A 25,518-nucleotide genomic window follows, 5' to 3' on the forward strand; every position below is an offset into this window, starting at 1 on the left:
CTAGCTCCTCTTGGGTACCTTTCTGTTATTTTCTTAGTCCATCTGTCATCATATCTTCGAGCTATGTGTCCTGCCCAAGACCATTTTAGTTCTTTAGTTTTGATAAGAATGTCCTTTACTTGAGATTGCTGCCTAATCCATGTGTTTCTCCTCTTATCTGACAGTATGATTGATGATTTTTGAGGTTATGATGAATGTCCTGGCGAGATCCAATATTCCTTACATTTCGAGGGTACAGCTCTAAAACGGTGTTCGCAGGCCGGCCGCTAGATAGTACACCGGACCAAACCTATTGGTAACTCTCTAGGAGGCTTCCGGATCAGCTAGTGTATAATCTTGCTACCTCTACTCTGCCAGATAGTGACTGGAGGGAGTCCGAGTAGTGTGTATGCGGGGAGCATTGTCGAGGCCACGTTATGTCAAGGATCTGGGTATATTCTTACCACATGTACGGCATATCCAAAAATTTCATTACTTCATACAGCATGTCCCACCCACTTTTTCTTACTATTGAATACACCATGAATTGTCAAAATAATAGAACAAGCTTATCTGCGAAAAGATCTAAACCTCCCAAGGACTTCCTACTTCATTTCACAAATATACGTGGTCTCAGTTCCAATATCAACAATGTCCATTTCCACTTGCAGTCTTCCAAACCCCATGTACTTTTTCTGACTGTATCTCAGTTATCAGTTGATTCAGCTAGTGCTCATCTCAGATGTCCAAATTATTTGGACATCTGAGAATTATTTGGACATCTGAATAGGAGTCCAACTTACTCCTATTCTTTGCCGCCTTTTTTCACTTTCTTATTCCAAAGGTGTTTTTCCTTCTTCTTGGAAATTTGCTCATATCCAGCCAGTTCCTAAAAAGGGTGACAAATCCCTCCCATCCAATTATCGTCCCATTGCAATTACTTCTACTCTTTCTAAAGTAATGGAGAAATCAATTAACCACCAACTCTTAAACTACCTAGAAACCTTCCATCTGATCAACGATCGCCAGTATGGATTCCGTCAGTGTCGATCCACTGGTGATATTCTGGCTTATGTTACCCATTTATGGACTAATTCAATGGAAAGGTTCGGTGAAGCACAAGTAGTTGCTCTTGACATCTCAAAGGCTTTTGATCGTGTTTGGCATAAAGGTCTTCTAAACAAGCTTCCATCTTATGGTTTGCCAACTGTTTTTAGTAATTGGTTATCCAGTTTTCTCTCTGATCACTCACTGAGGGTGATGGTAGATGGCTCTCTGTCTTCTAACTTCTCCACTAATGCTGGTGTCCCCCAAGGTTCAGTTCTTTCCCCCACTCTTTTCCTCTTGTATATCAATGACCTTCTTCCATTGACTGGAAATCCTATCCATAGTTTTGCCGATGATAGCACATTGCATTCAACTTTCCATTTTGAGAAACCTTGTCCAGCTCAATCAGCTTCAAGTTCTCGAAAATCTGCTGCCAATTTCTTAAATGCCGATCTTCAGGTAATTCTCGAATGGGGCAAAGAAAACTTAGTTGAGTTCAACCCTTCTAAAACTCAATCTTGTCTTGTCTTGTATCTTGCAAAAAGGATTCTTCTGCTCCTACGCTTATCTTTAGTGACACTCCCATTTCTTGGGCAAAATGATATATCTCTTTTGGGGATTACCCTGACCTAATCTCTCTTGGCACAAGCACATTACAAATATTGTTTCCTCTGCATCTAAAAAACTTGGTTTTCTCTTTCGCTCTCGGCGTTACTTTTCTTCCAAACAGCTGCTCACTCTGTATAAATCGCAAATCCGCCCTGCCATGGAATATTGTTCCCACATCTGGGGTGGTGCCCCCAAAACCTCTCTCTCTCAGGCTTCTTGATTCCATTCAGAAGAGGGCAGTTAGGTTAATTAATGATTCATCTCTAACAGAGTCTCTCCACTCGCTTTCTCATAGATGCACTGTTTCTGCTGCATGCCTCTTCTACAGGTACTTCCATGGGCACTGTTCTTCTGAATTGGCTTCTATAATTCCTGCTCTCTCTTTCAAAACAGTCCGAACACGTGCTGCCACCAGCCAACATCCATTTACTGTCCAACTTCAAACCCACAGAACCAACTTTTCATCTTCCTCATTTATTCATTCAACTGCCGTTTTCTGGAACAACCTTCCTTCATACGTATTTCCTGAAAATTACAATCTACAGAAGTTCAAGTCCAATATCAACAAATATCTTCTTTCGTCTTCTCAACCTCCAACCCAAGCACGGTACTAAGTACTATAGGTTCTAATACCTCTCGTGTTTGGGGTTCTCATAAAAAAAAAAAAAAAAAAAAGTCTGATTCCCAATATAATTCGTTCCATTCTTCGCTGTGTAGTTCTCAGCTTCTCTTCCATTCTTTTGGTGAGTGCCCAAGTTTCACTTTCATAAGTCATGGTGGGGAGTATACATTGGTTCATTTTTTTACGTTTCAGATAAACTGGGATATTGCTCTTCAGTACGGGTTACACATTTGGAAAAATAGGGGTTACACATTTGGAACTACTATGAAGATAAGACGACAAGCAGAACAGAAACTTTAGTCTTGTACAAACAATTCATTAATATATTTAAGAGCACTGAATTTAAGGTTATCACTCAACCGAGTAGTAAACTCCATGATGTTTTGAAGCCTAGAGCAGCCTGCTCCGTTTCAGCCATGGATGCATAGAACGTTGTTTATATTACTTGCGGTGAATGCAATTTCTCATATATTGGCTTGACAAAAAATTATCTTTCAATGAGGATACAACAACATGCAGCCCTGGGTGCCAAGCATTTCCGTGGCCAAGTGATTATTGTGCATATATCAAACGTTTTTCTTCCCAGCGACTGAGTTTTCCTTTGTTTTCTCTTGCATTTATTAAAATGTTCTGTTAGGTAGCTCTAATTTCTTAAAAGAAATAACAGAAGACAGCCCAGAAGAAGGAAAGCACCTTTTTCTTTAATTTAGATAGCCTTACTAACCGTACTAACTCTACGCTTGGCCACAAGGCAGCACTGCTCATGTCTCCCCCTTGGCGGGGCTGGTAACCTGAGTGGTAAAGAGAAACCCCCAGGGCCAAAAGGAGTCATTATGGATAAAAATAATTATCCAGTTAGAGCCTTCGAGCTTCAGATCAGACACCTACGTTAACCACAACTCCAATCGCGACTTAGGAAATGATCATCCGAACAGACAAAAGACTAATCAGATGGAGCAACCCTGCCCATCATTTTTAATTTTCCACTCCCTCACTAGTCAGCCAATGAGCAAATTGTCCCCCTTCGTAATACAAAAACATATGGAAGGTATTCAGGATCTCCTAAGACTGTCAAGAGATTGCAATCAGGAGACCTGCTAGTGGAAACTACGAACCACAGGCATTCGGAGCAACCTTTACAGCTAACAAACTTTGCTGGCATTCCAGTAAAAATATCTCTTCACGCAACCCTAAATTCATCTAATGGTGTCATATCCAGTTGAGACCTTTTAAATGTCACAGAGGAAGAAATAACCCAAGAGCTGCAGGGACAAAATGTAATTCAAGCGAAATGTATAATGACTAAAAAAGATAAGCAACTTATGCCTACCAAGAAATATTTTTCTCACGTTCAATATGCTCAATTTACACTCCTCTGTAAAAGCAGGTTATTTACTTTGCCGCATCTACCCATACATTCCCAATCCTTTAAGATGTTATAAACGCCAAAGTCATGGCGACTCACAAACTGTATGCAGAGGAGTTCCTGTCTGCCCCAACTGTTGTTCCTCGGATCACATACAAAGTGACTGTACGATTACAAAAATGACCTGTCCAAATTGCAAAGGAGATCTTCCTTCATATTCCAGAACTTGTGAAAAGTGTAAAACTGAGAAAAAAATAGTAAAATACGAAGTTGAGAACCCAGTCAGTTACCAAGAAGCGAGAAGACTACTGTGAACAAAAATATTTCCTATGCTAATGCAGTAAAAAAATACCAAACTGTCTCTACTCAAACTGATGTCACAGTTTCTACTAATAAATCAATTTCTGATTGTGCTAGAACTGTCATCTCTGAGGAACAACCAAATGTATGGAAACAACAGCCCAAGCAAATAATACTCCTCTGACTATACCAGCGGCATCCTCCTCCAATGAGTTCCACCACAACACGTATTACAAACTCAAATATAATGAAAAATATTCAGGATACAGATGGCACATCTATACAGGAAGATCCGATTTTAGAAATTCATGCCAAAGAAGAAGAAATGGACACTGATCGGCCAGTTTTCCCAAAAAAAGACAAAAAAAAAATTGGAATGTAATAAACCTTCAAAAAGCAGTAGATATAGATCCATCAATTAAACACAAATAATGACCTACATTGTACAATGGAACTGCAGAGGCTTTCGTTGCAACACAGATGATATCAATGATCTAATTAACCGGTATTCTCCAGTTGCTTTCTGTCTTCAAGAAACTTACTTAACCTCACAAATTTCTCCTTTGATGAAGAACTATTGCCTTTATCGAAGAGACCTCACAAATTTCTCCTTTGATGAAGAACTATTGCCTTTATCGAAGAGATTGCAATAGAGCAAATGCTGCCCACAGTAGTGTAGCAATCCTAATAAATTCAAAGATCCCAACTAAGCATATCCCACTTCAAACTGAAATAGAAGCTTGCAATAGAGCAAATGCTGCCCACAGTGGTGTAGCAATCCTAATAAATTCAAAGATCCCAACTAAGCATATCCCACTTCAAACTGAAATAGAAGCTGTTGCTGTTCGTATAACTTTCCATATTGTAATAACACTAGTCTCAATCTACTTTCAGCCAAACCATACTTACTGTTTAAAAGAACTTGAAGACCTCTTCATATAGTTACCTCCACCTCTCTGTATATTAGGGGACTTTAATGGGCACCATCCTTTATGAGGCTCTACTAAATTAGATAGACAGGGTTCACTCATTGAAAGTTTTTAGAGGCACTAAACCTCGCCTCACTGAATACAGTCAGTCCTCGTATAACACGTGTTTACAATACACGAATGCGATCATACATGATTTATAAATAGGGGAATGATATCTTATATAACACGAACCGAATTCGCTTATGCACGATTCGCCTTTGTGTTTACAAGAAATGGCAGCCGAACGTAACATGATAGGAATGAAGAGAAGATTCTGAAAATGTATTTATGAATACATTTTCAGAATCTTCACTGATATACTTCAGTGTGTTTCCCCTTCACTGATATACTTCACTGATATGAAATATATCAGTGAAAGGAAAACACATTTCACCAACGTAAAAAACCAACACAATTCCAGCTATCGATATAATCACAAATGCAATTAGATTGAGTTTACTACCAGTTTATAACAGATTCCACTAGCAGAAACGCAACTGGAAATTGCTTTTATTGTTTTATGGTAGTAACCCTAGAAATGTGCTTTGGTAAAATGTGAGGTGTTAATAGTGTATCTCTGCCTTTATGTTGTCGTTTATTCAGTTGCTACACGCACGCAGCTTTGTTTATGTGTATCAAGTGTGCCTCCTCGTTTTGTAATTGTGCTTTATTCCCTAAAAATGAGTAAAATACTTAAAAGGTGTGAAAAGGAAGCGTTCTTGGTGAAGACACTGCAGATTCAGAGAGAAAAAGAAAAGCAATATCGATAAACAGAGGCGGACTGGGTCAAAAATTCTTACCCCGGAAAAATTTATAGTGGCCTCATACTATGGTTTGTGGCCAAAATCACACTGGCCTCTGGCCCACCGGGGTTTCCCCGGTAAGCCTTATGGCCAGTCCGCCTCTACAGATAGAGAAAAAATATGAAATTGTGAAACGCTTTGAGCGAAATGAAAGACCAAGTGATATTGCATGTGTTACAGACCGAAATGAGACAACGCCAAGAATTACAAAGAATGCAGAGAAAATAAAAACAACATTCATAGCAGGAACAACTCAAAGTGTAATTAAAATCCATTAAATTAAGACACAAAGAATTGAAAGAGATGGAACGGCTGTCATCTGTTTGGATAGAAAATCAAACAAAAAACAAGTTTTCTTACGACAGAAGCAAAAAGCATTAGCAATATTTTATTACGTAATAGTCATAATAAAATACGTAAGCATTTTATTACGATTATTTATTGTGTTTGGTAATGTTTAGGTTAAAAATGTGTGTTCAATCTTGCGTGGTTAGCACCTAACCTTATTTTTCCCATAGGGCCTGTTGTTTATATTGCACGACGGTTTCTAGGAACACAACTATCGTGCTATACGAGGACTGACTATACTGGTGCACACACACTCACATTCAACTCCCAACTGGATGTACTTCAGCAATAGATCTCTCCATTTGTTCTCCAGTTCTGGTCCCAACCATAGAGTGGTATGTTATAAATGACCCTATAGGTCAGTGATCAATTCTAAATTGTATGCAAGGTATTGATAAAACAGTCTCCTTTAACTAAAGCAAACTGGGCAAGATTTCAGTCATTAATTTCTTTTGTTGAGAAAAAAAAATCCATCTCCGACCTGTGATGATGCAATAGATAACATCACGTTGTATCTCCTAGATTTGGCCAAAGTTACAATACCATTTTCAAATTAGCATTAGCAAAAGCACATGATGCAAGAAATCAAGCTTATATTGCATCAGCCAAAAAAAAAAAAAAAAAAAAAACCCTTATTTCACCCATCCACTCGCTCCATATGTTTGTCAAGTTCTGCCTTGAATCTATTTAAGATTCAAGCCAGAACTTGACAAGGCATATTATCTCTTCAAGGCCTATTATCAACCACCCGCTAGCTAAAGGAAAACTTCCACACATCTATCCTACAACCGTCTTTCCTCAATTTGAATTTATGCCCTCTCAGGCAATTATTCTGAGCAACAAGAAGAATACCATCAGAATTGAGTATGCTCAAACCATTCAAAACTTTATACGCCTCAATCAGATCACCTCTCTGGTGCCTAGTCTCCAGACAGTGTAATTTGCAAAACTTAAGCCTTTCTTCGTAAGAGCAACCATTGTTCCATTTTCTAATATTGTTGCCCCTCTCTGTACTCGTTCCAACAGCTCTACATCCTTCTTAAAATGAGGCCTCCAGATCTGTATACAGTACTCACGGATTGGCCTGACCATTGCCTTAAACAGGGGGATAATCACCTGCTTATCCCTGCTAGAAAAATACTTGCATATCATTGACAAGGCACCATGAGCTACTCTTGCAAACCGTCTGCACTGCTCAGAAAACTTCATATCTGCCTGCACAATTACCCCCAGGTCCTTTTCATTCTCTACCACTGTCAGTGTAGTACCACTGAGTTAATACGTTACTCTGGGGTTACTGCTTCTCATATATAGTACTTTATATTTGTCAATGTTAAACTTCGTTTGCCACTTCTCAGCCCAACTGCTCAAATTTTCTAGATCCTGTTGCAGAAGCGTACTTTCATTAGTGTCATTAACAACCCTGCCAACTTTCGTATCATCTGCAAACTTGGATATTAAGCCTGATATACCATCATCAATATCATTTATAAATACAGAAAACAACAGTGGACCCAACACTGAACCCTGAGGGACTCCACTAATAACATTAGTCCATGAAGCGCAGTGTCCATTGATTACCACTCTCTGTCTTCTCCCAATCAACCATCCCTTTATCCATAGCAGCAATTTGCCTCCAGTGCCACACTGCTCCAGTTTGTGCAGCAGTCTTCCATGTGCAACAGTATCAAAGGCCTTTCTAAGATCCAAATATATGATATTAAAGTTATTCTTTGCATCCAGTTCCTTTTTGACTGCATCATAGTATCCAAACAAATTGGTCAGACAAGACTTCCCCTTAACAAACCCATGCTGTGTCTGTGCTATAACTGAAGTCTTGTCTAGATGATCCTGGAATGCTTCTTTAACCAGTGCCTCCATTAATTTCCCTGGAATAGAAGTTAAACTAACAGGTCTGTAATTACCTGTGTCTCCCTTTGATCCTCCTTTGTGAATTGGAGTCACATTTGCACATCTTCTGTCCATGGGTCCCTGCCCTGAGTCCAAGGAAGCCCGTCGGTCGAAAGCTTTATAATTATTGGTGGAATGAGGAATGCACATAAGCAAAAAATAAAGCCTGTAATTTGTGTCGGCAATATCTAATCTGATAAATTATAAGAAATTAAGGGCAAAAGCACGTTTCACATAAAGGCAAGCCAAAAAAAAGAATCCTGGATCCGTTTTGCATCAACAATTAACAGAAACACCGACAGCAAAATAATTTTGAAAAAAATTTGACAGCTTTCTGGTAAGATTCCAACCATACCCTCTCCAGTCCTCTCCTGGAATAGGCGAGATTTATCTAGTTCCTCATATATAGCTAATGCTTTGGGCAATACATTTGCTGATATCTCAGCAACATCAGCTTATACTCCATGTTTCCAGTGAATTAAAAACAGTAGAGAACAGCATTCTATTAACTTACAAACTGCCCACATTCTACAATATAACAAGCCTCTACAATATTCCGAACTTTTGCATGCCATTAAAACAGCTCATAATGGTGCCACTGGACCAGATGGGATCTATTATGTCATGCTGCTACATCTTGATGACAAAGCTTTGCTCCTCCTCCTCCTTGTCTTTTACAATCGTGTGTTTTTAGAAAATGATTATCCAGCTTCTTAGCACCACTCTATTGTTTTAGCATTCTTGAAACCTGGAAAAGATCCATCTAACCCTCGTAGCTATAGACCAGTATCTCTGTCAAGCTGTCTCAGCAAAATCCTTGAAAAAACTGTCCACAGTCTGGATTATTGAGTCACAACATCTAATGAGCCATAGTCAACATGGCTTTCGACAAAATAGGTCATGCTTGGATCCCATGATCAAGGCTGAATTTACCATTTGCAATGCCTTCCTTAAACATGAACATCTAGTAATGGATTGTATATATATAGAAAAGGCTTTTGACACCACCTGGCAGCATGGCATACTTAGTGATCTTTATTCTCTCGGTCTACGGGGCAACCTTCCCATATTAGTTCAGAACTTTCTACACACTAGATCGTTTCAAGTAAGATACCAAAATGTTCTCTCTACAACTTTCATTCAGGAAGAAGGTGTTCCTGACGGATCAGTACTGAGTGCCACTCTTTTTGCTCTTGGACTCAATTCCATCGGTAAACAACTTCCAAACATAGTTGATACTTACCTTTACTTGGATGACCTTTCCATCTCCTGTCATTCCCAAAACATGAGATCGATTGAAATGCAGCTTCAGATATCACTTAATGAGATACAACAATGGGCCAGCTTTAACATCTATTGACTCTCCCAACAGAAAACAGTTGCTATCCATTTTTGTAGACAACGCAAACTTCATCTGGATCCTGAACATCAAATTTCCAATGTCTCCATCTCAGTCACTACTAACATCAGACTTTTATGATTAATCCTTGACAACAAATTAAATTTCTTAGACCATATTAAAAATGTACATACTTCCAGTTTAAAAAAGTTAAATATATTCAGAACTTTATCTGCCCTGCTTCAGTTATACAGGGCATTAATCAAATCACATCTCGATTATGGTACTCGTGTGTATGATTCTGCCAGAGCAAGTGCTTTGCGATGGCTTGATTCAGTTCAGCACAGTGCCTTGAGGACTGCACTTGGGGCTTTCAGAACATCACCAGCACATAGCCTCTATTGACACTCAGGAGACCCCCCCCCCCCGCTAACTCTATGTAGGAAAACTGCTACTGAAGTATGCAAAATTATGCCTCGCATCCAATTCATTCACACCTATTCAATCCATCATTAGAAAACCTCTACAGAAATATGCCTAGTATAGTAAAACCAGCTGGTCTTCGCCTCCTTGAACTGATGCAGGTTTGGAATGTTTCCATTCATTCTGTATAATGGGTAGTAATGTGCACTCAACCACATTGCACTCGTCCTGCTCTATCGACCTGTGACACTTACCTTTGCCAGTGGGGAAAAAATATTCATCAAGCATCAAATGTGAAACAACTTCATGCAGTTCACACTCACAGATATATTGATTTTTCTCCAATTTGTACAGATGGCTCTAAATATAACTTTAAATATTGGAGCAACAACAGTGTTCCTAAATACCATTATTTCAGAATCCCTTCCACCTGAATTCAGTATCTTCCCAGCAGAATTATAAGCAATTAAACTAACCGTAGAAAATCTCTGTTCTGACTGTTCATTAAAATTTGTCATTTACACTGATTCCCTCAGCTCAGTCATGGCATTATGTAACTCCTCAGATAAAGTTCACCCTGTTCTAAATGAAATTAGAAGATTATTATTGCAGATTGAAGAGCGCCACAATCTGATCACCTTTTGCTGGATTCTGACACATTCCGGAATTTCTGTAATGAACTGGCTGATAAAGCTGCAAAAAAATCCAACTACCTTAGATTTAACCAATATCCCTATTCCAGCATCAGACTATCCACAAATCATTCATGGTGCATGTCTAACAGAATGGACAGCAATATGGCACTCTCAAACAAATAATAAACTTTTTCAATTTAAACAGGATCCCAAAATTTGGCATTCCAGTGTCTGTACATCAAGATGAGAAGAAATAGTCCTTTCAAGAGCAACAATGCTCATTTGACTCACCTGCTTTTTTTTTTTTTTTTTTTTTTTATGAAAACCCCAAACACGAAAGGTATCAAAACCTATAGTACTTAGGTACCGTGCATGGGTTGAAGGAGAAGTATGGGGAGAGGGGAATGCCGGAAACTTTGCTCTAGAGACTAAACATGGGTTTCACCACTTCAAGCCTCCAATAAGCAAAGTGGTGGTATTTCACCGGTTGATGAAAGTCATCTACCACCTACTCACAAGAGATGATCCACGACAGTGTCTACATTGTTCTATAAATCTGACTATTAAACACATTCTCATTGAATGCCCATACTATAAACAAGACCGAAATACAACCCTCCTGTCATTGGCTAACCTTCGGAAACCAATACTCCTAGAGAACATCATTGGTGACAACGCAAGTATTCCTGAATTTTCAACTTTCTGAAGCAAATTGGAGTTTTTAGTCATTTCTGATATCAGCCTTTTCTGATATTACAAGAATTTCTCATATATTATTACAATAAATGAATAGGCACATTATAGCCAAAGCAGCTTATGCGCCATCAAACCCCCATCGGTTAGGGCTAGAATGACATGTGCCTCGGAACTTGCTTTCTGTGCTATCAGTGATAGCCATGTGTTCCTTTTTAATGAAGCTTAAGTTTTAAATGCACAACAAGAATATATTAAGTTATTAATTGCTGAAACTCTGGAAATGAGGTTAAATGCAAATTCCATTAATGTTCGGAGGCATTAGTTAGTATAATTAATCTCTTATCAGGGATTCAATATGTTTATGTATACAAACGGGTGAACACAGGATCTACCCAAATAAGTTTGGTCTCTTATAAGAAGTTAAAAAAATTTTATGTTTTCATATATTTTAATTCGATGTATAGTTATCTTATGTTTCTTAAGGATTAATTTGACAATTGTTTTCGGTTCTCATGTGGTATTGGTTGGGTTTTTGGGGGTGTTGATGGCTGTCAGCTTCCCCTGGCTTTTCTTGATGCATTGTGTGCTATAGGCCTAATGACTCTGATGAGTATAATAAGAAACAGTACAGGGAAATAGAGTGGGACTAGTATAAATTTTAGTAGTTTACACCAACCTTGCGTTGAAATAATAAAACAAAAAACAAAATTAATAGTTTAATAACTGGTATTACTAATTTACAATAAATTACTATTTACAATAAGTATATAAAAAGAAAAGAAAAGGTATATCATAAAATACAATAAAATATACAGAATTAAATTAAAAGCGCTAAAATCTGAAGCTATCGAAGGCTCTGCCTTCTTTTTCAACAGTACTGTACTGTGCACACCTCAACACTCCACAGTTCTGTTCGCCTAGCACTAGGGGCATTTCATACATCGCCAGTCCAGAGCTTATATGCTGAAGCAGCTGAAACCTCTTTACATTTCCGCAGACAGATGCTTCTGTTAGACTACACAGCAAAAGGCAAAGGGCAACTGGACAACCCTACTCGGAATGGACTTTTCTCGTCCAAATGAGAGTACCTTTACAGAGCCTAAACATCTAAAAACCTATCAACAGGGATACACGCCTGCTCAGTGACTTGCAAATTTACCTTAGCACGATGCAGCCTACTACTTCGCATACAGTTCCATCTTGGATTTGTCACATACTGCTGTGTGACTTTCACTCACATCATTGGGGAAACACACCTTATCCCAACAGAATATACTGCAAATTCATGCCACAATCAGAACCCAGCATGCAGAGTATATGCCAATCTACACGGATGGATCTAAAACTGACACCCATGTTGGTGCAGTAGCAGTATTTCCAAACCTTACCATAGCCAAGAAACTCCCCATTAATTGCAGTAGTTACACTGCAGAATTCTATTCCATCTATATAGCGTTAAATTTCACCTTCTCAACAAATATTTTGCACAATGTTATCTATACAGACTCGATTAGTGCTATCCAAGCTGAACAACAGAATTAAAAATCATCGTAACCCCTTACTCGTACACATTTGAAACACCATGGCCAAGGTAAATAAGAACAAACAACAAATTCTCTTTTATTGAATCACTTGTCACGTTGGAATTGCTGGAAATCAATTTGCTAACCTAATTGCCAAAACTGCTACAGCTCCTCTAGATCAATCCTTTAGCATAACACTCTTCAATTTCAAGTTACTTATAAAGAAGTGAAATATTGAGCAATGGCAACAGATCTGGCAAAATGAAATTGGTAACAAGCTGCTCCGTATAAAGAAATATCTCATGCCTTGGAAATCAAGTATATGTGAGAACTACTAATAGGCCTTCTGCACCTGACTCATCTCTATCTTCTTGCAAGCACTGATCCACCATGGCACACACGGTGGAACACTCAGCTCACTGTCCAGCATGTACTTATCGATTTCCACAAATACAATACTGGTCGTCAAACTATGTTTACCTCATTTTCCACAACGAACACCTTTTTCAGCATTTCTGACCTTCTAGCAGACATGCCACATGTGACCAAAATTTATGGTTTCCTCAAACAGATAAAACTGTACAATGCAGTATAAATTTGAATTTATACTGCATTATGGCCTTTGCTGCTTTTGCACAGTAAAGCCTTCAAACAAACAACACTGCACTGTCAACTGGATGCACCTCCTTAGATATTATGTTTCTTAACTAACAGGATAACCCCTCTTCCCTTCCTATCCTATCTATCCTACCTGTACACATTGTACTCCCCAAATTCCAGTGCTGCATTCCTTATATCTGTGTGATACCACATCTCTGATATCCCAACAATCCCTGCTTTTGATGTTTTGACCAGCACCTCAAATTCGTCAAATTTATTTACTACACCCCTATCATTGGTGTACACAGATCTATACATGCAACTGTTCTTTTTCTTATCTACCCTTACACAGCCCACGTATTTACTTGTTCTGCAGTGACTCCCAGCAGTCTCTGAAATCCCCAGCACCTTGTTTTCCAGGCTGCTGCTCATTCCAATGGAATCAATGCAAGAATCAGTTTCACCTCTGCCAGTGGCTACTGTTAATCTATTAATCTGTGTATCCACCCCAAGCTACCAGTTTTCTGACCCGCCTAACACTGCCTCAATAGCATCAGCAATTCTTGCACCCTTTCTATTTAAGTGTATCACATCTCCAAAATATGGTGTCACAGATATATGCAGTGCAAAATTGGAATATGGGGAGTACAACGTGTATGGAAAGTTCGGATAGGGGAGGAGGGGTTATGCTTTTAGTTAAGAAACACAAAATCTAAGAAGTGCATCCAGTTGACACGAGTGGACAGTGTAATATCGAAAGGGAAAATGAGAGTAGGAGTATGTTATAGGCCTAATGACTCTGATGAGTACAATGAACAGTTGTGCAGAGGAATAGAATGGGCCAGTAAATCAGAATGTCTTGTAATGGGGGATTTTAACTCTCCAGATAGTGACTGGAATTTCTGGGTTGGTCACTCGCACACTAGCAAGACTTTTATCGATTTTTTGCAGGATTTTTTTCTACAGCAACATGTTCGAGGGGCAAACAGAAGGAGTAATACCCTTGATCTGATTATCAGCAGTGATTATTCATGCATTAAGAATTTGCAGATAAAGGAACCACTAGGTGACAGTGATCACAGTTACTGATGTGGGATTTACTTAAAGATATAACTATCATCAAGGGTAAAGGGAAGGATTTTTGTTTTCGTAAAGGTGACTACACTCGTCTCAGACAGTTTTTAAATTCTATGTAGTGGGATCAACTGAGGACATTACCAATGTTGAATTCTAAATGGGAAGCCTTCAGGGACTTAATCTTGGATACTGTTCAAGGTTCAGGCCTAATTGGATGTCAGATGAATTAATGAGGCTCATGGCAGAGAAAAAAAATGCATATAAAGACAGGCAACACTGAAGCCTATGGCAGATATATGCTAGTCTGTAATCAAGTCACAAAGGAAGTTAGGCAGGCTCATGGCAGAGAAAAAAAAATGCATATAAAGACAGGCAACACTGAAGCCTATGGCAGATATATGCTAGTCTGTAATCAAGTCACAAAGAAAGTTAGGCAGGCTAAGGCAGATTACGGAAAATCTTTGATAAAGGATGCAAAGAAAAATAGCAGAGAGTTCTTTACTTATGTAAACTCTAGAACGAAGGGGATGAATCAGATTGTTCCACTTAACTTAGATGGTTTGGCTATTGACGATCCTGCTCAAGTAGCTGATAAACTGAATGAGTATTTTGCATCTACATTCACACATGAGGAGTTATTCAATGAGGGGAATGCCAGAAGTTTATCAAACTCTAACAAGGAGCTAAGGGATTTTGTAATAACTGAGAGCAGAGTGGAGGAGAAATTGCTCAAATTAAACATATAAAAGGCACCTGGGGCAGATTGAATCTATCCAGTTTTAATGTAGGAGGCAGCAAGGGAAGTAAGCAAACCATAATGAGAGCATTCTTTGATTTAGGGGAGGTCCCCATGGAATGGACATGTGCATATGTATCCCCCAATTCACAAAGAGGGTTCAAAGGGTGACACAAATAATTATACACCTGTTAGTTTAACTTATGTTCCGGGAAAAATAATGTAGTCACAGGTTAAAGAGGTGATACAAGATCACCTAGACAAGACAGCATTAATAGCTCAGACACAGCATTGGTTTGTTAAGGGAAGTCTTGTCTGACTGAACTGATTTGATTGGATACTACAATGTGGTCACAAAGGAACTAGATGCAAAAAAATAATTTTGATATCATATACTTGGATTTCAGGAAAGCTTTTGATACTTTTGCACATGGAAGATTGCTGTACAAATTGTAGCGGCATGGCATTAAGGGCAAGTTACTGCAAGGAATAAAGGGATGGTTGATTGGGAGACGTCAGAGAGTGGTAATAAAGTGACACTGCTCTACTTGGACTAATGTTATTAGTGGAGTCCCCTATGGTTCGGTGTTGGGCCCATTACGGTTTTGTGCATTTATCAAGGATATCGATGAAGGTATATCATGCTTAATGTCCATAGTTTGCAGATGATGCAAAGGTTGGCACGGTTGTTAATGATAGTAAAGACAGTATGCTACTGCAACAGGATCTAGAAAGGTTAGACAGATGTGCTGAGAAGTGCAACTGAAGTTTAACATTGACAATGTTAAACTCGAGATGGGCTGTCAGAGCAGGTCATGGAGTTTTGTCAATAAGAATATAGGAATTTTTCTAGCAGAGACAAGGAGGTGATTATCCCTTTTTATAAGGCAATGGTCAGGCCATTGCTTGAGTAGTGTATACAGGTCTGGAGGCCTCATTTTAGGAAGGATGTACAGTTGCTAGAACAAGTACAGAGAAGGGCAACAAGATTGGTGAGCAGAAAAAAAGGGGTGCACTTACGAAGAAAGGCTTTAGTTCTGCAAGTTGCAGCATCTGGAGACTAGGCACATGCAAGGTTATCTGATCAAGGTGTATAAGGTCTTGGATGGTTTTGTCGGGTTCACTGCTGACGGGATACTTCCGATTGCTCAGATTAAGAACCTGAAGGGGCATAGATTCAAATCGAGGAAAGACAGTTGTAGAATTGATGTGCGGAAGTTTGCCTTTAGCCAGTAGGTAGTTGATTGTTGGAACAGACTTCCATCTATTGTTGTTGGAGGTTGGTAGCTTAAATAAATTTAAGGCTGAACTAGAGAAACATTTGGGGTGACCGGATTGGTGAAGTGGTTAGGATTTTTTTTTTTTTTTTTCGTTTTGGCTGATGCTGTATAAGCTTGCTTTCTTGCATCATATGCCTAAACTAATGCTATACATGCAGTTGTTCTTATTTTTATCTACCCTAACACAGCTCACGTATTTACTTGTTCCACAATGACTCCAAGCAGTTTCCGAAACCTCCAGCACCCTGTTTTCCATGCTGCTACTCATTCCAATAGAAGCAGTGCAAGAATCATTTTCAGCTCTACCAGCGACTACTGTCAATCTGTGTATCTCCCCAAGCTATTAATTTTCCAACCCACTTAACACTGCCTCGATAGCATCAGCAAATATTCTTGTACTTTCTATTTAAGTGTATTCCAGCCCTGTAGAAGCAGTCTCTCCCATTATCATGCACTGACCAGGCTGTGAAAAATTCTACTCTTTGAGCCTGCACAAAGTGCAGGCTCAAAAGGGTAGAATTTTTCACAACGGTAGAATTGTCTGCAATTCTGCCCAGAATTGCAGACAATTTCAAATTCAACCATAGCTCACGGCTTTTTTTTTTTCAATATTGACCTGTACTTGTTAAGAAATTCCGCTGGTCTCCTATCCTTAATATCATTAATGCCAACGTGTAGGATATCACCTTTTGTTCCCTTAAAAGATGATATCTGCTCTAAAACGTCATCAATGTTTGCCCCTGGCAAACATATCCTGGTCTGGTTCCACCTATTTCCCTGACAATAGTCACCGACAACAGCTGGTTCCAATTCCTTTAATATTTGGGATCACTACCATTGTTTTATAATCAGTGTTGTACATTTTGATAATATTTATTTTGTTTGAATATTTTTCTATGGCTTTGTTGATTAAATGCTTTGGGTAATCACATCAAATCAGTTCTACTTAATAATAATTCTTTAATAGCACTGATTTTTTAACTACAGATTAAAGTTTTGATAATATCTGTTTTCATTTTTTGAGGTCTTGCACTTAAACCAAATTTTTAAGTTAAATATTGAGTTTGAGTCAAGTAACAGCTTGACTTTCTTGGGAAGCCGTTATTTACAAAAATTACTAAAAAAAGGCAGCTAAGTGTGCAGTTGTGCAGGGAACTGATGAATTCAAGCTGATACCTAAGTTGAAAGATTTAAAATAGATATTATCAAATTTGTGATAATGTCAAAAACAGTGGATGAAATTTGTGCTATTGAAGGATTATTATTAAATAATGGATACCCAAGGCATTTCATCAACAAGGCCATAGAAAAATATTCAAACAACAATAACAACATGGAATACGGATTACGAAAGAATGGTAGTGAATCCATATATTAAAGGAATTGGGCAAAAAAAAAAAAAAAAATTGTAAAAGGAATGCGAATGAATAAGACCTCAACTACCTGTGAGTGCAACTTGTTGCAGCTGCCTAAAACTTGCTGGCTTAAAGAAAACTTTCTACAATCTTATCTAAAATCCTCCACCAGATTGTACTAGAAGACATGATATTTTATTTTATTTATTTTTTGTTATGAAAACCTGAAGCATAAAAGGTATTAGAACCCATAGTACTTTGTGTAGGTTGAAGGTTGAGAACACAGAAGGTACTTGTTGATTTTTGATTTGAATTTCTGTAGATTTTCAGGATGCACATGGGAAGGAAGGTTGTTCCAGAAAATGAAAGAGGAAGGGAAAAATGAGGAAGCAGAAGAGGATGAAGAAGAAGATATACAGAAATATCTGTAAATGTGGTTAGGTATACATAGCATGCCAGGAAGAAGAAGAAGATTTGAAATATGTATAGATGAATACATCAAACAAAGTGACCAAAGGGAATGCCAAAGTATTTGAATTGGCAGAGTAAGCATGGAGTAAAATCAGGCAGTATAGCCTTATGAACTTTGCAGTAATGGTGGGAAAAGTGACCGTTTTTTAAGCCAGGTTGCTTTAAACAGAAATAAGGTGAGAAACATAAGGGAACTGTGGAATGGAATTTTCCAAAATAAAATTAAGCGAGGATTAGTGGAGCATGAGACAGGTACCAGAGAACAATTGACTGTGAGAATTCTCGACACTGAATTAAAGATGCCACTTACAATATCATGTCAGCAGGATTATGTTGGCAGTTTGAAATGGCAAATTTGTAATCTTCGTAATGTATTGTACAACTAAATAAGAGCCTTATAAGGGATTTGTAATGTGAAGCTCATTTATTAAAATTACTTACCTTGGTATATGTTATAACATCTTATTTAGCATTAGAATTAGTTGCCAAATATGATGCAAGAAAGCAAGCTTATACAGCATTATCCAAAAAAAAAAAAAAAAACCCTTTCCATTTAACCCATCCAATCACTCCAAATGTTTGTCTAGCAGCCTTAAATAAATTTAACCTATCAACTTCCACAACAACAGATGGAAGTCTGTTCCAGCAATCAACTACCCACTAGCTGAAGGCAAACTTCTGCACATCTATTCTACAATTGTCTTTCCTCAATTTGAATCTATGCCCCTTCAGGTTCTTAATCTGAGCAAGCAGAAGTATCCCATCAGCATTGAGCCTGCTCAAACCATTCAAAGCCTTTTACACCTCGACCAGATCACCATGAGGTGCCTAGTCTCCAGATGCTGCGACTTGCAGAACTTGAGCCTTTCTTCGTAAGTGCAGCCCTTTGTTCCTCTCACCTATCTTTTTGCCCTTCTCTGTACTCGTTCTAGCAACTCTACATCCTTCCTAAAATGAATCCTCCAGACCTGTATACAGTACTGAAGGTATGGCCTGACCATTATCTTATACAAAGGGATAATCACCTCCTTGTCTCTGCTAGCAAAATTTCTATATATGATTGTCTATGATTTTCTATATATGCCTGTCTGCACTGCTCAGAGAACTTCATATCTGACTGCACAATTACCCAGGTCTTTTTCATTCTCCACTTGCCTGAGTGTAGTACCACTCAGTTGGTACGCTTCTCTTGGGTTACTGCTACCATACGGAGTACTTTGCATTTGTCAATGTTAAACTTCAGTTGCCACCTCTCAGCACATCTGTCTAACTTTTCTAGATCTTGTGATCTAGATCTGGATATCACTCCAAGGAAAATATCTCATTTATAAAGACATGATTGAATCTGGATTTGACTTTAATTACATTTTAAATCTGAATTTGTTAAAAAAATTTATTTTGAGATAATTTTCAAAAACAAATTCAAAACTTTTTAAATTGAAAGTTGAAGAATGGAAGAATTATATTATCATCTACTTCTTGCATTCTGTTTTTTGATGCATAATGATTAGCTCAGAAGGAATTATCTAATTATTTTTATGAAATTTGTTAATCTTTTAGGTTTTATGTGACAAGCATGGTAATGCCATTTACCTGAATGAACGAGAATGTTCTATTCAAAGAAGAAATCAGAAAGTGATTGAAGAGGCACCAAGGTTGTATATTCATTTTATTTTATTAATTTTATGTAATTTGCCATAGTAAATTATATGTACTGTTACTTTATTTTGTTTATTTTAATAGTATTCGCCATGTAGTGCAAGGAAATAGTTTTAATAATATTTGCACTAGTTTTTTTTTTCTTTTCTTTTGTTTGCTAGTGCACATATTGTGCACTAGAAAAAAAGAAGAAAAAAAAAAAAAAAAAAAACAACAATCCAGTATATAAGAATTCAGAAATTATATGCTTCCCTCCTCACATAGGTATTCTTTAACCTTTGAAGTAAGTTGACCTTTGAATTTCTTCAAACTGTCAGCCTCAACTGCCTTCAACGGCAACTTGTTCCAGCTATTAATGATTTGCTGACTAAAAGAAAACTTCCTAAAATCTAATTTAAACCTCAAGCCTTGTAATTTGAATTTATCACACCTAGTCTGGAATTGTTTAGAACAGTGAGAATTCTACCTTCATTCATTTTATTAATCCCTCTCAGAGCATTATAAACCTCAATCAGGTCACCTTTGAAGTGCCTGGTTGCCAAGGCTGTCTAGCCCACATAATTGGAGTCTTTCATCATACGGTTGTCCTGCCAATCTCATCATTCCAATTGCTTGTCTTTGGACCCTTTTAAGAAGCTCTATGTCCTTTTACAAATGAGGTCTCCATACTTTAACACTGTACAGGAACTCCTCGACTTACATAATACTTGACTTATGCAAATTCGACTTTATGTAAGTTTTTCTGGCAGGTGCAAACTGAAAAAAAAATATATATATATATATGCCAACTTATTTTGCATCTGTAGGGATAAATGGATGTATTGTGAAAATATTGTAATGTGAGCCCAATAACATAGTTTTTTTTTTTTTTTTTTTTGTATTTCATTCGAAGTCCTTGGAAGTTGAAATTTTCGTTATATAACTTAGCTGTTTATCTCTAATAATATCTCATTGTTATCATATGTTCCCATTATAAAAATCAATTTTGAACACTTTTGAGATATTTTTCTAAACCGCATTTCTGGAGGTCATGACCAAAATACCATAAAAACAATTTGCACTTTCCGGTTTATTGGGCTTTTCTGTTAGCGCAATCTATTATAAATGGGTGGTAAACTCGATCTTATTGCATATTTAATAATCCCAATTACTGTAATTCTGTGGGTTTTTATCTTACGGTATTACGGTGAATTTTACGTTACGGGTTACCCTTCACTGAAATCTTATCATATAAAATACATAAATAAATTTTCAGAATCCTCTCTTCATTCCTATTTACAGCAGGCCCCTGTTATAACGTGGTTCGGTTTACGCTGATTCGCTATAACGCTGTTCTTATATTACAATCCGTATCTGACTATAACGCTGTCACAGATCACGCTCTTTTACAGATTGAATTTTTGGCATATTTAGTGAAATTGTTTCATTTGATGGAGTCGATAACTTGAAAATGAATAGGAAAACAGCATTAAGACGTTTCCCATGCCGACTTGAGAAATTTTCCCACACTCAGTGAAATTTTTTCGCACGCTAATTTAATTGCAGTACAGTGACTTGTTACATAGCTCCGAGATCAACATTTTAAAAATTGATCAAATATATTGCTTGTAATATTTGCGTTATATGCATTTATCCAAAGTCTAGTCATCACTCAGCACAGTATTAGGCATCGTCCGTAACGGACAGTTTACTTGAACATTATCATCATCATCATCAGCCATTTTCAATCCACTGCAGGATGAAGGCCTCTCCATCAACTTTCCAGTTCCTTCTGTTTTGAGCACTGGCCATCCATTTACTACCGAAAAACTCACGAATTTCATCTATCCATCTCTGCCTTTGTCTTCCAGGTTTTCTTCTAGCTCCTGTTGGGTACCATTCTGTTATTTTCTTAGTCCATCTGTCATCATGTCTTCGAGCTATGTGTCCTGCCCAAGACCATTTTAGTTATTTAGTTTTGATAAGAATGTCCTTCACTTGAGTTTGTTGCCTAATCCATGTGTTTCTCTTCTTATCTAACAGTCTGATTCCCAATATAATTCGTTCCATTCTTCGCTGTGTAGTTCTCAGCTTCTCTTCCATTCTTTTCGTGAGTGCCCACGTTTCACTTCCATAAGTCATGGTGGGGAGTATACATTGATTCATTATTTTACGTTTCAGACAAACTGGGATATTGCTCTTCAGTATGTGACTATATTTCCTGAATGCTATCCATCCAAAATTTATTCTTCTCTTGACTTCCAGCCATTTATTATTATTACAGCTAATAACTTGTCCCAGATAAGTGTATGACTCCACCTTTTCAATTACTGCTCCTTCAATCATTATTTCCCTTTCCGTGGCATACTTGTTCATCATTACTTTTGTTTTAGCCATATTCATCTTTAGCCCAAAATTCTTACTAACAGTGCATAACTGATTAAGATTTTCCTCTAATTCTTTGGCATCGTGGCTTATAACCACAATGTCATCTGCAAATCGTAGATGACATTGTAGCATCAGCCAAAAAAAAAAAAAAAACCCACTTCCACTTCACCCCTCTGTTCGTTCAAAATACCTGTCCAGCTGAGCCTTAAACTTATTTAGGCTATCAACCTCCACCACAAGGGATGGAAGTCTGTTCCACCAACCAACCACCCGCTGGCTAAAGGCAAATTTCTGCACGTCTATCCTACATCTGTCTTTCCTCAATTTGAATTTATGCCCTCTCAGGTGATTTTTCTGAGCTAGAGGAAGAATCCCATCAGCATTGAGTATGCTTAAACCATTCAAGGCTTTATACACCTCTATCAGATCACCTTGCTGGTGCCTAGTCTCCAGACACTGTAATTTGCAAAACTTAAGCCTTTCTTCATAAGAGCACCCCTTTGTTCCATTCACTAATCTTGTTGCCCTTCTCTGTACTCGTTCCAGCACCTCTACATCCTTCTTGAAATGAGGCCTCCAGACCTGTATACAGTACTCTAGGTGTGGCCTGACCATTGGCTTATACAATGGAATAATCACCTCCTTATCCCTGCTGGAAAAATTCCTGTATATCATTGACAATACTCCATGAGCTACTCTTGCAGCCAGTCTGCACTGCTCAGAGAACTTCATATCTGCCTGCACAACCACCCCCTAGTCCCTTTCATTCTCTACCACTGTCAGTGTAGTACCACAGAGTTGATACGTTGCTCTGGGGTTGCTGTTTCCCATGTGTAGTACTTTACATTTGTCAATGTTAAACTTCATTTGCCACCTCTCAGCCCATCTGCTCAACCTTTTCAGATCCTGTTGCAGCAGCATAGTGTCAGTAGTGTCTTGACAACCCTGCCAACTTTTGTATCGTCTGCAAACTTGGACATTAAGCTTGATATACCATCATCAATATCATTTATAAATACAGAAAACAATAATGGACCCAACACTGAGCCCTGAGGGACTCCACTAATAACATTAGTCCCCGATGAGCAGTGTCCATTGATTACCACTCTCCCTCTTCTCCCCCTCAACCACCCATTTATCCATAGCAGCAATTTGCCTCCAATGTCAAACTGCTCCAATTTGTGTAGCAGTCTTCCATGTGCAACAGTATCAAAAGCCTTTCTAAGATCCAAGTATATAATATCAAAGTTATTCCGTGCATCCAGTTCTTTTGTGACTGCTTCATAGTATCCAATCAAGTTGGTCAGGCAAGACTTCCCCTTAACAAAACCATGCTGTGTCTGAGCTATAACTGAAGTCTTGTCTAAATGATCCTGCAGTGCTTCTTTAACCAGTGCCTCCATTAATTTTCCTGGAACAGAAGTTAAGCTCACAGGTCTATAATTACTTGTGTCAGCCTTTGATCCTCCTTTGTGAATTGGGGTCACATTTGCACATTTCCAGTCTATGGGTACCTCCCCTGAGTCCAAGGAAGCTCTCATAATTATGGCTAAGGGTTTGCTTACTTCCTTTGCTGCCTCCTTTAATATAACTGGATAGATCCCATCCATCCCGGGTGCCTTTCTTGTGTTTAACTTCAACAGTTTCTCCTCCACTTTACTCCCAGTTATTTCAAGATTCTGTAGCTTACTGCTAGATTGAATACACCTCTGGCATTCCCCTTGCTGAATAACTCCTCATGTGTGAATGTCGATGCAAAATATTCATTTAGTTTGTTAGCTACCTGAGCAGGATCATCAACAGTTGACCCATCAATATCAAGTGGACCAATCTGATTCATCCCCTTCCTTCTAGAGTTTACATAAGTAAAGAATTCTTTGCTGTTTTTCTTTGCATCCCTTGCCAAGGATTTCTCGTAATCTGCCTTTGCCTGCCTAACCTCCTTTGTAACTTGGTTGCATATCAACTTGTATCTATCATAGGCTTCTGTGTCATGTGTTAATTTGTAAGTATCCCATGCATTTTTCTTCTCTGCCATTTGCCTCCTTAGTTCATCTGACATCCATTTAGGCCTAAACCTTGAACAATAACAGAGTCTGCTGACGAGGCCACTAGTGACGGTCGTGTTCCAAGCCGCTAAGTGGATTTTTCTTATTTATTGATTTGAAATTATTGTTTTTCTGAAACTTTTCATTTAAATTTAGTAGTATAACATTATTTTGTGATTTTTTGATTAATTTGGTGTATTTATTCTTTACTCGGCCTTGTAAAAGTATCGGTAAGGGTTTCCACGTGTTCGTAACTACCGCTACCGTTATTAACTTTCCCGCCATTGTGATACCGTACTAGATATACCGTAGGTTATATACCGTACTAGATAGCGTTAGTTGAACTTCGTTAGCAGTTAAATTGTACGTTTAAATAAATACATATAACGACTTAGATTACAAACGTAATATAATTAATAACATAACATAATTAATTAATAAATTAATAGAATCATGACTCAGACCAGAGCAGCAAAGCAAAAGGCTCAAGCTAATGGAAGTGCTGTGGCTCAGAGCAGAACTGAGGGGGGCAGTTGTCCTCTGACTCACAGCCTTATAAAATGCACTGTTTGCTTGATGTTTGCAGAGCAATCGGGTACGGGACATGATACTGCCAAGGGGGATGTCTTTGTGTGTGCGCGATGCAAGGAGTGTATCGATATCAGACAACAACTCGGCGTTCTTTTGGGCCTATATGAGAGCTTGAAGGACAGGGTGGATGCCCTCGAAGAAACTAAATTGAGGGGCCCATCAAGCTCTCAGCTGCCCACATCAACGCCAGAGCTTGCACTTGGGCATCGCGTGACACAGAGACAACCCCCAAGGCAGAATGCGCTGGTCCCGAAGGAACTAGTAGTTGTTGGTGACTCTATTGTCAGGGAAACGGGGAACATGCTTTGTAAAAAAGATAGGTGGAACAGGACCAGGGTATGTCTGCCAGGGGCAAAGGTTGATGACGTTGTAGAGCGAATATCATCTTTTAAGGGCACAAAAGGTGATATAGTTGTACACGTTGGCACTAATAATATTAAGAGTAGGAGACCGGCAGAATTACTTAACAAGTACAGGTCACTGTTGAACAAAAGCCGAGAATTAGGGTTGAATTTGAAAGTGTCTGCAATTCTGCCCAGACACGATAGGAGGGAGTATATGATGAGAGCCTTGTCGATCAATTCGGCCCTGGAAAGATTGTGCAAGGCTCAAGGGGTAGAAATTTTTTCAGCCTGGACTGTACTTGTTAACAGGAGAGATTGCTTCTACAGGGATGGGATACACTTAAATAGAAAGGGTGCAAGAATATTTGCTGATGCTATCGAGGCAGTGTTAGGTGGGTCGGAAAACTGCTAGCTTGGG

The 25,518-nt window shown here is 38.4% G+C and overlaps 1 protein-coding gene across 1 annotated transcript in view; it reads left to right on the plus strand.

Moving 5' to 3' along the window:
• Positions 1–25,518, plus strand: part of LOC150091114 (propionyl-CoA carboxylase alpha chain, mitochondrial-like) — a 1,103,107-nt gene that overhangs the window by 520,140 nt on the left and 557,449 nt on the right. The window contains exon 10 of the mRNA XM_090381963.1: positions 19,652–19,746. Coding sequence (XP_090238089.1) covers positions 19,652–19,746 — 95 coding nt within the window. The remainder of the gene's footprint in view (positions 1–19,651; positions 19,747–25,518) is intronic.

Source organism: Mastigoproctus giganteus, chromosome 1 (genome assembly GCF_048544385.1).
Source record: "Mastigoproctus giganteus isolate SK-2022 chromosome 1, ASM4854438v1, whole genome shotgun sequence".
Lineage (NCBI taxonomy): Eukaryota > Metazoa > Arthropoda > Arachnida > Uropygi > Thelyphonidae > Mastigoproctus > Mastigoproctus giganteus.